Below are 17,127 nucleotides of genomic sequence, written 5' to 3' on the forward strand. Positions count from 1 at the left end.
CTTAATTAGCGACCGGACTTAACTTATCTCGAGTCATTCATGCTTTGGACCAGAAGCGTCTGGCGATGTATTTTAAAATCTCCGAGGGGGACAGAGGGGGAGGAAATTATTTCTGATACAAATGCTGTCTTTTACGTTAATTAAACAGACTCCGTTTCAAGTAGACACTTAAATTAGTTCGGACTTTGATTTTTAATTTGTGTCGCAGTAACGAAACGGCTAGTGCGATCAGGCGCTTTTCATTAACGCCGTGATCATTAAAACTTCCACTGAGGATTAGCAGCGTAACACGCGAAATGATTGGTTTTCTTCATTAAAATGTATGTTGTGTCACGCGGTTTGAAGAATGCGCATGTCGACGCGATTATAATTGTTAGTCCAGTTTTCATTTCGAAACGCGATCACGAACTCTCCACGTTTTCTCCTCGAAATTTCGTTGGCGGCCAGATGAATCTGCAATTTCCACTCATGTTTCCGTGCTATCGACCGAGAGAGGATCTCCGCCCGCGTCGTTCGCGTTTGGACGCTGTTACTATCGAGGCCAGCCTCAGGATGGATTTTCACGTAGCGAAAGTGGCGGCGTCCGAGCTATTTTCCGACTTGACTGCGCAACCGCGGCTTTATCGCTGCTATCGTGCCACTCGGTGAACGTGCGATATTATTTCGCGGTGCACGTTCAACTGGCCGCGATTAGCTGCCGCGAATGCGGCTTGGCTTTCAAACGCTGAAATCCGCGAGAGATCCCGCGACTTCAAAGGCGCCTGAAAGGAGGCGTGAATTACACCGCGTTTTATTTAATATGATACGCAAATATACGGAGAATTAAATATCATTAAAATTAAAAATTGAGAGCTATTTTTAATCTTCGCTGTCGGAAGTCTTCCAAGTCGCGCGGAGGATACAAGGCGGTGCAATAAAACGTGCGCAGGGTTCAATAAATTTTACATAATATTTATTATTTATAGTGTACTCAGAAATGTCGGGCCTCAACCAGTGGGCCTCCTTCTTTTGACATATTTGATCAATGAACATCACAATGTTAATTTTCCTCTAGTCCGCACACTTACTTCTCTTCTCTATCAAAAGCGACGCGCAATCCGTTCGCGCGAACGAAATTTGCGACCGGTCCGACCGCGTCCTGCGAAATATCGCTGCGCGTTCGACGTTCTCGGCTATCGAGTCGCCGCTGTTCTTTTTTCTTTTTTTTTTTTCTTCGTTTTCTTTCGGGAAAACGACGAAGTGAAGGGGTCGTTGCCGTGCGCGCGAAAACGCGAACGCCGCAAGCCGAGCCGATTGCGCCTCGCAGAAAATAGATACGTCCAGCTCCGCGACTCCTGGCTCTCACCCACGATTTAACATGCCAGCATATTCGTACAACAAAACATCGAATAACAACTGCATATAAAAACAAAACGAAAGAAAGAAGTTCTATCTCGGCCGCAGCCCGTCGTAGTGGATTCTGAATTACGCGTGGCGCGCAAACACTCGGCGGTCAATCGTGCCCGACAAGTGCGCCGAAAAACGTAACGTACTGATAAACGTTTTTTTTTTTTTCTCTTTTTTTCCTTTCTTTTCTTCTCTTTTTCTTTTTCTCGCCTTCTTATTTTTCTTCGCTTCCTTTTTTTTTTTTTTTTTTTTACGTATTACATTAGTCTTCGAAAATTTACACAGTCGTTTTCTCGCCGTCGGGGAAACATCTCGCTTTGCGTTGAACGTATCGGGCCGACAATCGAGGGAGTTTCCAAAAATGATGGACTCAAAAGTGGAAGGTGAAAAGGGGAAAAAAGGCAGGAGGGAACGGGGAAGTGAGTTTTGACTTTCCTTTTCTTACTTTTTTGTTTCTTTTTTTTTCTCATTTTCTTATTTTTTTTTTTTTTTTTTTTACTCATATTATAACCAACCATTCCCGCTGTACACGTCTCGTTTCTCTGTTCTTCGTCCCTTCTGCGAACAATGAAGAATTAAGATACACGCGGGCCGGCCTCGGCGAACAAAGCGCCGGAAATGGATCTCGATCGCGTCGCTTTGGTCCCCGCAGCGGCCAATTGAAAAACATCCCGCCGGCCAGTCGTCCGGAGATTCGAAATCAACGGATGCGTTTTTTATCTATTATTTTCTGCTCCATCAGTACCGCCTAATTGTACTTTATTATAGGACGGGAACAACCGACACAGACTTGGCTTCGAATAATTGCCGAATTGAGGAGTCTACTTAGAGAAACGTCTGAAAATCAGAAAGGAGACAGTCCCGTTGTCCCCCGTAAAGTCGCGTCCTGCACACGGCACTCCGTCCATCGGCAATAAAATATATTTTCCGTAACCCTCGCGTACCTACATAAAAAATATACCGTATTCTTCCCCGTACGGTCAACCTCCCACCCAGCGTGATGGCACGATTTTGCGTCCACGCGAATTTCCTTCCCTTCCCGCGAAAACGAAAAGGAGGCTCGGGCATGACCGCGGAAAAAATTTAGACCCGCGAAAAGAACGTCAATTGCTCCCTGAATCTAAATTACAACGAAGGCCCACCTCAAGGATCCGCAGTAAGCGCGCGGCGATCGGTTGTATCGTTTGCTGTTGCTCGTGTACGTAACGTACGTTTGACAGTGCGTGCAATATAGTATAATGTTGGCTGGTTGCTTCGACATTTGTACGAGGTTGAACACGACGTGAGCTCGAGCCGAATCCCGACGACTGGCCCGGGGCGGGCGATCGCTAATTAACAGGCGCGGGGGGTTGAGCCGGCGGCGGCGCGGGGACGCAAGTTCTCATTATATAGGAAACGGGAGATCTCCGATATTCGAAAAACCTGGTAAAAATATCATCGTGGGGTCCCGCGCCGCGCGACGCGCCCGATTCGCGCCTGGCCCACCTGAATATAATTCACTTAGACCTCGAAAAGACGCCTCTCGTCCTAGCGCTATACGAAATGATCGTTACAATATGATAATATATATAATATATATATAATATATATATTATATTCTACATTACATTACTATGTTCGAAAAATAATATTACAATATATATAGTGTGTGTGTGTTACGTGTATTATCATTTTTGTTTTATCATCTTATTCCTCCTCTCCTCCGATAGTTCGCCACACTCTCACTTATCGCTTTTTTTTTTTTTTTTTTTCTTCTTTTTTCCTCTCTTTCTCTCTTTATTTCCTTATTATACGCGCGGTAATACCTAAAATTTACAATTAGTTATACACGGCGGCCGACGCTGCTGAGAGGAACGACGTAGGGTAGCGAAATCGAGCTGCGGATTCTCTCGTGAACAATTATGCGCCGCGGATGCGATCGGAAGTGACTCGACGTGTATATAAAACCGTTGCGTAATAATAAACAATATCGAACTGGTAGATTGACGGTGCTCTCCGGAGAAGCGTTTTGTCGTCTGGACCTCAGTTTCCCACGACCGGTGATCGTTAGCAAGGGAAGGAAGGTGTTGCTTTAAAAGCTCCGAGACTCGAGCGAACGAGTTCTGAGATGCGCAAGTTCTTAAGATGCTCGTGAAATTAATTTATTAAATTTATTATTAAGAAAAAAAAAAAAGACTCATGTCGAACATTAGAAATCTTATAAAAATTACGTCATTGGAGTATCGGTTTCGATCGTCAAATTGTTTCCATGCAAATTGACCACTTCGAACGCTCTTCGAAACCGCGAAAGACCACAAAAGGCTTCGAGAGAGCGACTTTGTCATCTACCACGGAATGCCCTATGAGATTTAGTCTCAGTACATGGATCGGATCGCTCTCAGCAGCGTGCGCAGTCATACTACCAAATCCATTTTCGGTGTATAAGTGTGGATGTAAAACCGCTAGGCGCTTTTTTTTTTCTTCTTTCCTTTCTCTCTCTTTTTCTCTCTCAATCTCTCTTTCTCTCCCTCTCTCTCTTTCTTCTCTCTCTTTTTTTTTTTAATTTGAATAACAACCATTTTTTTTTAATTTGTTTCACTAAATATATCACAAACTGCCGATGGCTAATGCAGCCTTCGCACTTCCGCTAAACGCGACGGTCGCCGTGGTGAACGTCCCCGAGCGTCGCCCACCGGTACCGAAAACACGCCGCGGCGTTCAGCGGCAACGCGAGAGCTACCACCGGAAAAATATAACGTTAAAGGATTACGTGTTAATAGTTACATCACTGTCGGAAGACGCAGCGATCCGAAGGATCGTCGGGACACTTGTCCTCGCGCTCGCGTATCCAGAAAATCCTTCGTCCTCGTCCCCAACATTACGGTTAGTTTAAGTGTCGAACTAGTAATTTTCTGTATATTATGCTGCCACAGAAGATTCTCTTTATTCCTTAAAGTGTAAATATCTTTTATAAATTCATGACCTTAAATATTAGGTGATTTTTTTTAATTAATTAATTAATTAATATTTTTTTTTTTTCTTTTTTCTTTAATCTTACAGATTCCCGATAGGATTTACTTCAATTTAGTCTTTAAGCGTTGTTCGCCGTTTACTTTTACTTATTAATTTTTTTTTTTTTTTACTTTTTAATTTTTATTGTTTCTTTTGTTCGCAGAAACTTGTAGTCAAGGGGGGCGACCGTGTTTATTACGTTCAGAGGGGCAGGGAATAGGGATTAGAGATCAAGCCATCCTCGCAAGATGTAAAGTAAAGTGTTAACGCTGAACCGTTTTTCGTTTTCACTGATAAAGGCACCTGGGAACTAATATTGCGAATAGAAAGTACATCTCGCGTTGTAGTATCGAGGAAAATGCTTGACGGCAAAGAAAGCATTATAAAAGACGCTCGAAGGATAACGCCAACTAATCCGCGATAGTTGTCACCGTCGATTAAAAGAAATTTCGCATTAAAGCTCGATTTTTCCTTCGTACCGAAATGTCTCTGATAAAAATTGGAAAATAAAAAGGCTGGCAAGTGCCGCGGAGAAATTATTCATTTCGAATAAATAAATCGTTATTGTATTTCACAAACTTCAATAATTTCTGCCAGCAAATAATCACAGAAAATTTAATTTTTTTTTTAATGCAGAATATTGATTAATATGGGCCTGACGTAAAAAAAAAAAAGAAAAAATAAAAAAAACAATGCCATTTTGCGATCGCTTTTAAATCGACAGCCGAAACTACGGCGAAGAAAATTGTCGACGCAGCAAGTAGCAATAAGGATATCATCTGTTAAGCGAGCCGATCTAACTACGCGCGCACATTCATTAGGAGAATCCTCTATACGTAATTATCCTTAGCGTGGCTTCTTGGGTATGCGAACATGCCTACTAGTGAATGGGGTTGAACACACTAAATCTACGGCGTCAAGTGTTATATATTCTGTATATTAATATATTTATGTAACTACGAGGCGCGTGTACGTGTTGGCGTACGTGTGTGCGAGTCTGTACGCGAACGTGTTCTTGTAAGTGGATCACGGGATCTAAGAAGCATCTCGCGGGAGGCGCAAAAGCTTACACAACAAGCGGGGAAGAAACACGCTCGACTTGGATCGGTAATCAACGCGGAGATGACGACCCGGAGATAACAGGAGGGTGAACTCGGAAACCTACGTAAGTGTTGAATCCGGACGAAACGAACTCCTGCGCTACCTTCTAATACGTTAAACACTTCGAAATCGCTGGGCTAAGGCGCGATTACAACTGCCTCGTAATTCGTAAGTAGTATATAGGGTACTCTTCTACGCGAACTAGCGGGTTAAAGGTTCACCGGCGAGAACCGGACCGGATGTTCCGGGGTGAATTTCTGGGGGGGGGCGGGTGACCGGGAAGCTGCTCCGGACGCTTTTTCTGTCGTCGATTTCGAGCCGAAGGTGCGCGGCGAACGTTTCCCAAGGAGTATCGTCGGCCGCGACGTGTCCGTCTCCAGCGAGATGGAATATTTCCCGTCGAGGAAGCGTGCCTCCTAGGTTCGTCGCGAGAGCTCGGTGGAAGCGTTCCGCTCTTGCTCGTTTAGTGTTTCACCTCGAGTACTCTAGTTCATCTAAAGTCATCGTAAATAGTATGTCGTGTATAATATTACGGAGACATTAAGCATTACTAGCGCGAGCGTAACTCTATCTCGCCTTTTCTGCCGTCCTTTCTCTCGCGTTCTTTTGTGTTCTCTCTCTCTCTTTTTTTCGCTCGCTGGTGAGGGGACCAGGGGAAAGAAGCCGCGGGGAGAGCGCATGGAAAGCAGAAATGAAGAAGTGACGAAGGAGCGAGCGCAGGGATATCCGCGGGCTGCTCTCGTAGTCTCTCGTCGCGGCGAATGGGGAGGATCGCAGGGCGAGTGCCTGCGAGAGGGCGACCTAGCGGCGACAATCGCTATCTACTGAAGCTACCAAGCTTACGCTGATACATCGGCATGCAATTAGTTCATCGGCAAGAATCGCCTCCTACTTTGCGGGGGATGGGGGCTACTATGTATCGCTAGGTGTTAATAATCTAATTCAAAAATATCCATAGTCTTCGTTAGCTTAGTCGAAAAGTTTTACGTCCGTCGACATCGAGCTACCGATGTCGAGGCTCTTTACCTAGAAAGTCGCTTAAATGTTCTCGTTATTATTATTATTAATTATTTTTTTATTATTTTTTTTATATTTTTTTTTTTTAATCGCTTTCCCTTTACCTAGACAATTTTTCCCGCTACGTTTGCGGATGTGAACTCGCGGGCCGTTCCTTGCTGGCGGCCCCTCAAAAATCGTGACGTCGGTGGCTGCGGATGACACCCGCCACCGCTCACCGAAATGCGTTTTTCCTTCCCGTCGCTTTTTTCTCCCGCGATCTCGCGCACCAGCCAGCGGAGGAAAATCGCCCACGTGCTCGAGGGAAAAAAAGTCCGTCTACATATATGCAACAGTACTCTGAATAAAAGGAACTCTTTTGAAGAATCGCGTACAGCATCGAGGGAGCGATTGCTCAATTCCGGAATGCGTTCACATGCACGTAAGCACGTACATACATGGGTACATGTATGTGAAATAACATCCGGCTACAATTCGCCTGTTCTGTAAAATTCATCTCGTTTCCCGTTTCCTCTACAGCATTATATACTCACTCCCGCCCCGTCTCGATACATCTCCTTCTTTAATTTCTTTTCTTAGTCTACGCGACTTCTCGTTTTACACGAATTGTCACGTAGGGAAAGAAAAGAAAAAAAAAGAAAGAAGGAAAAAAAAAAAACGCGCACTACACGTGAGAGCTCGAAACGTCTCTACAGAGAAATCCAGTAGTGGTCGTAATTATTCCGCGACACATTTTACATCGGTGTGAATATTATTACGAAATGACAGAGATATTTAATTAAGAAGATAGCTCATCTCCGTGAAAAGTAAAACGCAATATATAATTTTGTTACAAAGTCTAATCAGTCTAAATTTAATATTTTAATCGACTTTTGTCATCATCTGAAATACACTTTTGTAATAAACTCACTTAATTAAAGATACAAACTCAACGCACACAAAACAATAATCATATTAATTATCTCAGTCGTTTAATTTTCATAAATATAAAAGTAATATAATTAGCATAACGTTTGATTATTATCTCGTCTTTAATTAATTTAACAGGAATTAATTTTAAAAGTTTTAACGCGACATATAAAGTAAATTAATGCACAAGCAATGATAATAAACAATTTGTCTTTCCCCGATTTTCGCATTTCCTCCATCGAAAGCAACGTTCAAAGAAAATATTACTTCGTCCACGATATCATCTCTACATGTTACGCGATAATCGGTCGAATTTACGAATAACACCTCCATTAATCTTGTCAGGGATTTCGCTCAGGCAATTTCGGGCACGCGGCCGCCGCAATCGTCGACGGGCAATCTTGATTAGGCGGATTAATAGCTTAAACGCTCGCGTTTGTTTCCCTATTTCATTCGAAATAATCGCGACTATCGCTGGCCGGGCCTTTCCGGTTCTCTCTGTAGAGCTTGGTAACGTTTCGCGCTTCATCGTTCCCATTTCCTTTTCGGCCTCACTCGGCAAATCTTTAATCCGTCCTCTCTTCAGCCCTTTCCACGTTCCTAGCAGAGTCAAAAAATGCGTAGCGCGTAGGAAGCTAGGTAGGTACACACGAGCGTATGTGGCCGACGAGCGGCGGAACGCACGAGAGCGGAGTCCGGAAACGTCAACTTTTGCTCGCGCGGGCTCTGAAAGTTACGAGGGAGGAAACTGTCGCGTTTGTCATCGAGGGCTCCGTCGCCGATAACGCCGTCGACGGCTGCGTTTAATCGCGAATTCCCGGTTTTACGACGGAGGCGCGCGCTGATCCGGAATCGCTCGGAAATTGTAAACCTTCGATCGTGAATTAACATTGACGCGAATGAGTCTTTTCGCCTCCGCGTTTCTCGTGCGATTCGGCACGCGATCGCCGGCCGTGCGAAGCAGCGTTCTCGTTATACGTAGATATACAAGCGGCAGCGTATACAAATCGCCCGCCGAACTCCGCGCCGCGAATACCGGGCGCGTTTGTCTCGCCGACGGTCGCTTTTCCCTCGGGAAAGGTATTTGATCCGCCGAAAGACTCCCCGGCGCCGGAAAACGAGCCCGGAAACACGGCTTGCGCCAGCGGGCTTTTCGCTTAATTACATATACAAATAATCGTTTTGCTTTGTGATTGCTTGCTGCAGCAGCTAAAACCCTTGACTCAAGTTGGGAAGCTCAAACTCCAGTGGATTTCATCGCGACTTTTTCACCGTGTTCCTCATTGTCTTCTTTTTTCTTTTTTTTTTCTTTTTTTTTCTTCTTTTTTTATCTTTTCATTGTTTTAGTTATCACTTTTTTTTTTTTTAGAATGACCCTCGCGGCATTTGCATCCGTAAGTCGGAGTAGCGCTTCGATTCTTCTTTCGTTTATTTTTTCTCTCTCTTTTTTTTTTCTTCGCTCATCTCTTTATCATTTTGTTCGCGCAAATATTAGATTATTAATTACAATATTCGTTCATGTATCGTGTACTCGCTAGAGCGTTTGGTATTAAAGGGAAAGACGGGTAGTACTGACCGACCGTGAAAATCTCGCGCTATCAGATGCGTCGTCGCGTACGACCGTTTACCTAAAACTACTTCACCGCACGGCGATCGGGGACGAGAGAAACCCGAAAGTTCGGCGAGCATGTCCCGCTCGTTTTTCCCCCGTGCTCGAGCGCGCCGGGATCAGGACCGACCTGAGCTTTAACGAACCGTGCCATCGCGAAAGGAGTTTACTTCCCGAAGGGGACCTCGCCTCGTCCGAGCAGGGTCGCGCCGCTTAGCGCGAGGACGCGGCGAACGGGGTCCGGCTGCGGTTTAGTCGAAAGAAGAAGAAGAAACGTCCCGAAGAACGGGGCGCGAGGGGCCCCTCGGGTCTCTACGAGAAAATATTCGAGCGTACCCTAAGTGGAATCACAATTGAAAATATCTCTCCTCTTCGTGGTGTCATTGAATCACTTAAATGGACATTCATAGATTATTGTACTTAATTTTATAGAATATAACGTACGCAATATACGTATGTATAATATAACGTATGTCTCTCTGACGTTCTCTTTCTCTTCCTATGCGTATCTAATTAAATCTATATACATACTAAGTATGGGCACGGAGGAACTCGTTCCTATATCTCTTTCCCATTCGTTTCTCGGTCGCGCGCGCATTTCTCCCGAGTCGCACACTCCGCGGTAATACAAAGACAAAACGGGTGAACGAAGGCTCGAATGGCTGCGGGCATTTGGAAAGAAACCGGTGTCAAAGGGAGAAAGACATTAAAATGATTTCGAACACATGACTAGAATCACAGTGTCGAGAAAGAAGCATGTCGATAAAAGGGAAGAGTTCGAAAGGTCAGCGCGCGAAGGTTTTACAGGAAAGAAAGAAACAGAATGAGAGGGGAAAAAACCAAAAAATAAAAAAAAAATTAAAAAAAGAGCACGCAAGTTATAAAAGGGATCACCGCGCCTACAAAACGCCCTTTCCGCTCGTCCGGGTTTTCTTGGCGAACGACTTGAAGGTCTCAATGACGCTCCTAGAATATACTCAGTACTTTTATTCCGCCTACGCTAGAATCGCGAGTTATCTCTCTCGCGCGATAATACTATCTTATGTACACGAGTAATTTACAAAGTTGAACTTCCGGCTACGTTCGCGCCCACCGGCAGCCTCGGATCCTTCCCCTCTAATACCAAAGGTGTATAATCTGTGTTTCTCCATTTGCTTTGATAAGAGTGTCCTTTGATTCTTAAATGCTGTACAGGAACATTTACTTGCTTAACTCTTTAATCACTCGTTTAATGTGTGTAATTTTTATTTTTTAATTTTTTTTTTTTCATTTATTTATTACTTTATATCCGTAGGCTTACTTACTTATTTTGTCGTTAGAGTACTTTGTGGTATCCCTAAATTTCGTTTAAATAATCACGCTACCGTCGAAATGTCTCGATTGAACAATCGGTGTGTCAACCTAGAATTTATAACAAAAAAAAAAAAATAAAATAAAATAAAATAAAAACGAAGGGAAAAAGGACGCATTTAACAGTACAAAAAGGGAAGTTCGTGAAGGATCCAGTCCCATCATCATGACTAGTTCAAAAGTGCATTTTTCATTTTCGCAATGTACCCCGGTAATGAGTACCCGATAGGTCGTATCATGTCGTTGGTCGGGAAAGTTGGTGTAAGCCTCTCCTGGACGGTAAAATGTCTTTCAAGCAATTGCCACGTATTTGTAAGAACTCGAATACGCGTAGTGAAAACTTTCGGGGGCTCCGGGCCGATCGCGGACCCGCAAATCAAATTCCGAGAGATCGGCTCTCTCTCTTAGTCGATCTGCGTCGAGTGGGCGACCGTACCGTGGAGCACTTTCGAGGAAATTAGGTCCGCAAGCGTGCCTTAAGATTAATATTTTCGACATATATATGTATACCTCGTAAAAAAATATCGTTTCGGAACATTCTTCCTTTCTGGACGCGAGAACGTGTCGTTAAAAATTTTCAAACCGCGGGGAAGAAATGAGATTCGCAGGCGCGAAATTCGTGTGTGTATATAATATATAGATGCATAGTGCACGCGTAATCGTGACGAGAGTAGCTCCAAAGATGCAATTAAGCGTGCACGAAGAAGTCGCCATGAAGAATGCATTTAATGACGAAAGACTCGATCGATGGAGGAGGTCCTTCACGGAAAATAAAGAACCGTCAGATTAAAGGATATTAATTATTAAATTATTCACGAAGGGTCGCGCGTCCACGAAGACTGAAACAACGTGTAAACTTATTTCCTATCGACCGTGTAAACCTATACGCGATCTAGCGGATCGATTGTTTCTTTTTATGTGTGTGTTTTTTTTTTGTTTCGAACAGCAGATATAAAACGAATCTTCCATTTTCTCGGCAGCCTTTATTCGCTCCAGGAAAGTACTATGCGACGTCTCATCTCCTGCTTCTAACTCCCAACTGCCCCGAAGTCAATGAAATACAATTTCTTATCGCGTGAGTCCTGTCATATACATTTCGGGAGTCAAGTGACCGAATCTCCGTCCTAAGGCTTTCCTCCGAGAATTGAAATCACTCGTGCGATCGGAATCAATCGAGGCCGAATCGCCGCCAATTAATCCGCCGATTACCATACTCCCCTGCGAGCGAGATATCGCGCTGCCACCCCCTCGCGTATCCATACACATACATGTACACGTCTCCCCACGTACGTATATACACACAGGCGTTTACGTTATTTATCATAAAAAACAAAATATAATTGAGATTTGTTATATACGAGTATAAAAAACTTCGTTATATGCGTTTTTTTTTTATTTTCTCGCCGCGCTAAATCGTCTCGTGTAAATTTCCCCCTGTCGTCTCGGTGATATCTTATCGTCGTTATAGCATATAATATCTTTGTATTATATATGTTTCTCTCCTCGGTGTTCTTCGATCGTTTGTTTCATCGCGTCAGTCCGCGGCTTCTAGCTAGTCTACTTATGTGATAAGATTACGATCTCTTTCTCGCTCTCGCTCTTTCTCACGCCGCAACTTGGCGTGAATATATATATAATTATATGTATAATAATAATAATAATAATAATAATATGCCTTTATAGAACGATATTTCGAGACGAGCTCTCTCCGGCTCCTATCGCGGGCATGTCTCGTGAACGGCGAAAGAAGACACTCGGTGCGCGCGGCGAACCAGGAAAAGGAAGAAAATTGTAGTCTCCTTAATGCGAAAATATCGTTACAAGTACCTCGCTGGTACCGTTAAAAAACAATTGCTGTATAATAGCACGGAAATAAAAATAGATAATACATATGCCTTGTTTCTTTCATTTCTCAATCGCTTCGACCGCAGTGCAATTAAAATTGAATTCCAAGAGTAAAAACGACCCCTTTTTTTTTTCTTTTTCTTTTTTTTGATTGCCAACTTTTGGCGCCGTTGAGAAAACTATCGCTCGCCGATTACCGATGAAGATCGAGAAGGGAATCTGGCGATTTCGCAGGAAGTCGCGAGGACTTGGCGCGGGTATCGTTGCTCGCCAGCTCTCCCGATCGCATGAAGAACGGGCGTTCAAAGTTTCGTCGCTGTTTTCCCCGTCTGATGCCCGACCCGGAAGAGCCGATCGGTCGAGCTGGCGAAAAACGGACGTGGCGGAGGCTGGGACGTAGCGCCGATTTCTCGCTCGGAGCCCGATACGCGGGAAGCCAAATGTAAATCGAGGGAACGTAAGGGCGACATCGAGGAAGACTTTGCTTGCCAGCTCGGTACCGGTCGCAACGAATTTCCGCGAAGAATACGTCGGACTGCTCGAGCTTTCCAGCCTCCACGCCGATCATCCTTTCCTCGCGCCTTCCCTTGGTCTCAGCTCTCTCCTCTTCGGCAATTTATCTCGCGCGCAAAAAGGACTCTCGGGCTTACGTTTCTTTTCTCCCCCGGAAATCTACTTTCTCTTACTTTTCCTGCCGCGTGCTATTTTTTTCCCTCTTTATCTCTCTCTTCTCCACCCCTGCGTCACCTGAACGCACCCTCGCGCGTACGTGCGAGTGCATTGTAAACGCGTGCATCGGAGAGGAGTGTCGCGGAGGAATATCGACACCCTGTCGGGGCGAAGTCGGGTCGACGAACAGGAACGACGGCGCTCTTCGCTCCTCTTGGCGCCCAACGGTCTCTTCTCGCTCGCTCTGCTCACCGCCGATGGCCGTCCTCGATTCGCGAACCCGGCGTGCAAGTTATCGGGCCCTTTTTTCCTCGTTTGTCCACCGGAAGCAGCCCTAAGGCGAGGCGGACGTTGCGATCGCCATCAGAGGTGCCGGCGGCAGCGTGACCGGTATGTGGTAATATTTACACTGAGGTCGCATGCACGCACCCTTCACTGCGTCCCTGCACACCGTTACACGGTTCTCGATCACCTCCACGTTTCCTAAAAATTCCGTAAAGAAAAATTAGATTAGTAGATTGCTCTCGCGCGAGCCACGCGCACGCAAAAAAGTTTCTAAGTGGCTCGGGTGCGCTAAGAAAATACTCACAGCTCGTGACAATCATAATTTCACTTTGGCATCGAATACAAAATTAAAATGCACCTTCAGATATGAAATTAGACCGAGCCAATAAGCGCTGTGTGTCGTTCCAGGGCGGCGGAAAAACTATCCCGGCGAGATTATTATTTAAGAAGCGTCGCATAAATATAAATGTATTTAAATGCCCCGTGCCGCGCATTTAATATTCAGAGAAAAGGAAAACACCGAACATTGATTGCAATATTCATCGAGTATGAGCGCGGGGCATAAATATTCTCAATCGGCCGACGTCAAAGGAACCCATGCAAATTTTCAGCGATAGAAATAACGCTCGTTATTCGAGTGCATATTGTTCGCGATTGATCGCGCAAAAAGTATCGCTAATTGTCGAGAAAGGAGCGCTTCTGCCTCGTCTTGAGTAACGTCGGCTGGCTCATTATCGGGACTGGAATCTAATTGACGCGGCGGCCTCGGCAAAAGAACTCGGTCGTTACATCCGCGGGAGTCGTTCGCGCGCTAAACGCCAAAGCGCGAGCGATAACGCGGCGGGATAACGAAGGCGATCGACGTCGCAAGACCGAAGTTTAACGCACGGGGCTCGTTCGTGCGATGAAACCGCGAGTGATTTATCGCTCGTAATCGCGACGACGACGCGTCCCGCACGCAAAATTGGCAAATTCGCGCGAAATCGACCGGCGGCACAAAGGACGATGGGAGGGCTGTTCGCCAGACTCCGCTCTCGCGGGGGATACTTCTGTCGCGCAGGAATTCCAATAGCCGAATTTCTGTCGCCGGTTACTTCGCCGAAACTGTCGACCCCGCCGGAAATCTCGTTGTCGATATCAATCCGCGCAGCCGGAAAGGAATTTGAAAACCGCTCAAGTGCCCGATGAATATCAATCGAATCGGCGCTTCCCGGATTATTGACTTGTATCCTTATTCCGGATTCGATAGCAGGGCGCAATTTCATATTTATTCGAATTTGATACTGGTGATTAATAATTTTAATTAGGCGCAACCGAGAGGAATAGACGATTAAATACGATTAACGCGTTATCAAGAAATAATCAACCTCGCGCGCAGTGATAATACCTCTCTCGCATTTGAATAGGCAATTTAAATAAACGCCACCTCCCAATAACTCACCGTCACTGAGATGAATAAACTTGCAGGCGGGACGGTTGCACACTTGTCGATTAAAATCTTGGCACACCGGGAGGGTGTCCAGTAACTGAAAGAAAATGTGCCAGACACTCTTATAGCGGATGAGATCGGTGAATGGGGAACGATTTGCAAAAAAGGAAAAAAGAAAAAAAAAAAAAAAGAAAGGAGAAACTTACAGTACTTCACACACACACATACACACGCGCATACATACGTATGAACTTTCCTGCAAATGTCACTCACGCTGGTACACATACAGCCGCATCTGTTCTTTCTCTCTCTCCCTCTCTTTCTCTCTCGTACAAGACTGCTAAAAAATGTCGACACCCGAAAACCGAGTTCATTTCGTTCCGATGTCAAAGTGGATTTGAAATGGAACGCTTTAATGACCGTGAGTTTACTCCCGTACTTCGTTAATCACAGAATTAGTTGACGCATGCAAGGCAATCTCATTTATTGGACGAGTGAGGAATAAACGTTAGCGCGCTGTTCGATAATGCTCGTCAAACACGAGGCTGTGTACCTATTGGTATTATTGATAATCCAAAAATACCGGCAAATTGTATTAATTGATCTGCATTCGATACAAGCTTTATAAAGTATTCATTATTTTTTTCCTCATTTTTTTCTTTTTTTTTTTTGTTTTTAGTTTTTGAATTCAACGCGCATCAATCCAATTTTCAATTTATTTAGCCATAAAAATTAATTAATAATTATTGTGTCGTGTCGGGTGACTCGGTACATTTTTGAGCAGTCTTATGGTCTCCAAGATTTCTCGCACAGCCACACAAATCACGATTTCTCAGTGTTAGAGCATATTCATAGTTCATTACATGCTCTAGGAGACCCGTTCGTATATTATTAATTAATTGCTACTTAATGTGCCAATAATCGGCGCGGTCGAGTTGACGTTTAAAACGAATAGCGTTTCCAAGCGACGTTTCTTTAACGTCGAACAAGAGTAAATGAGGAGACCGACCGACCGCCGAGTATTCGCACATGCGAATTAAGTGATAAATTTGCAGTAGAACTTTGGTTTTCAAACAGGACATTTGTTTTTTCTTTTTTTTTCATTTTTTTTTTCTTTTTGTATGGCACGGTATACGTCGTGGTGTAAAATTAAAATAATTCTAACCGACTGCAACAGAGTCGTCTGAGTCGTGTTAACTCTACCGAGATGGACACATTTACGGTTTGCCGGGGGATGATTTTGTTTTTGCAATTTAAAGTTTTGGCTTGACTTTGGGCCAGAATTGAAGGAAGATTTGCGTATTGCGTCTGTGCGACGCGTGCCGGTTTCGTGTGTGCGTGTGAGATTACTTCCGTTAAGGCTAATTCGTGACATTCCGGAACGGCAAGTGTGAGGAGCGCGCCTAGAAACAAGGATATGTGTTTGATTCGCAAATTTCATCTCGAGTCGTATTCGCGGGCGCGAATTTTCCGGCCCGGCCGAGGTTCGCTCGGCCGTGCGATAAATTTGCCGTACGCGCCGATTTACTTCCGCCGCGAACTGCACTTTGATATACTTTCGCGGGGAAAAGTGATTTTCGCCGCGCGGGAATTTGCGAATCAGGTTTGGAAGCCCTCTTCTCGGCGGGCCATTCAGGCACAACGACTAGACTGAAGTTTTAGTGTTATAACAAAATACGGGAATGCAACGGGAAGAATCTGCCAAAGGGGATGCTTGAAACTCTCTGCGCCTCTCGCTCTTTTCTCCTCTCTCTTTTCTCTCTCTCCCCATCGCTCTCGAGAAACGATGTTGGAACGCAACGTGAGCCCGGGATTCGCGCGAGATAAGAGCGACAATTACATATAGAGATGTGTGTATGCATATATATAATATGTTCGCACATGCTACGCGGCCGCGCGCATCGGCGAGGGCGGAAAAACGGTCCGGAAAGCTCTATTTCAAATTTCTACGCTCCGGGATCGTTTGCGAGATCGCCGGCGATCTCCGCGGGTCGCGAATCGGAATGTACTCCACGTTCGATAAACGTAACGGAGATAGACGTGAGCGATCTGCCGAAGGGACGCGATCGAGGCGAGACCCGGAGTGAAGCGGTGACATTTCCATCACGGTTGCAGCTACTGCCCGGCCCTTTTGCTACCCCACGGGCAAGAGACGTATGCATATTATATGTACACACACACGGAAACACACACGTACACTCGTATCTAGAAGAATTACTCGTATATCCGAAATATATAATATATATAATACGTAAGAGGCAAATGCAGCAAAGTAGATTAAACATCAAATTCCAGAGTACGGTTTTCGTGTTAGCGTAAAAACGTTAGGTCAAAGCATTAACAACCTACCAGACAGATATACGAAAAAAAGGGGGGTGTGAAGAGCGGGGCGGCGGGGGAGTGACAAAAATCAATCCGACAAGAGTATTCGAAAGTGAGGTATATATAATCGCGCGAAAGTATACCATAGGCTCACCATAAAAGCGTGCAAAATATATGAGAACGTAATTACGCGGAGATGCTGACGACTCGTCCG

At 44.8% G+C, this 17,127-nt stretch overlaps 1 protein-coding gene across 3 annotated transcripts in view; it reads right to left on the reverse strand.

The window, feature by feature from the left end:
- Window positions 1–930: 930 nt before the first annotated feature.
- LOC139110336 (protein muscleblind) overlaps window positions 931–17,127 on the reverse strand; it is a 350,852-nt gene continuing 334,655 nt past the window's right edge. The window contains exons 7-8 of one of the 3 annotated variants that reach the window (XM_070670039.1): window positions 14,604–14,688; window positions 931–13,360 (exon numbers count right to left, since the gene is read on the reverse strand). In XM_070670039.1, the coding sequence (XP_070526140.1) occupies window positions 13,212–13,360; window positions 14,604–14,688 (234 nt within the window). In that variant the 3' untranslated portion in view covers window positions 931–13,211. Of the gene's footprint in view, window positions 13,361–14,393; window positions 14,689–17,127 lie in introns of those variants that run through there. The other 2 variants (XR_011546981.1, XM_070670031.1) reach the window with 2 other exon arrangements.

Source organism: Cardiocondyla obscurior, linkage group LG20 (assembly GCF_019399895.1).
Source record: "Cardiocondyla obscurior isolate alpha-2009 linkage group LG20, Cobs3.1, whole genome shotgun sequence".
In the NCBI taxonomy this organism is placed as follows: domain Eukaryota; kingdom Metazoa; phylum Arthropoda; class Insecta; order Hymenoptera; family Formicidae; genus Cardiocondyla; species Cardiocondyla obscurior.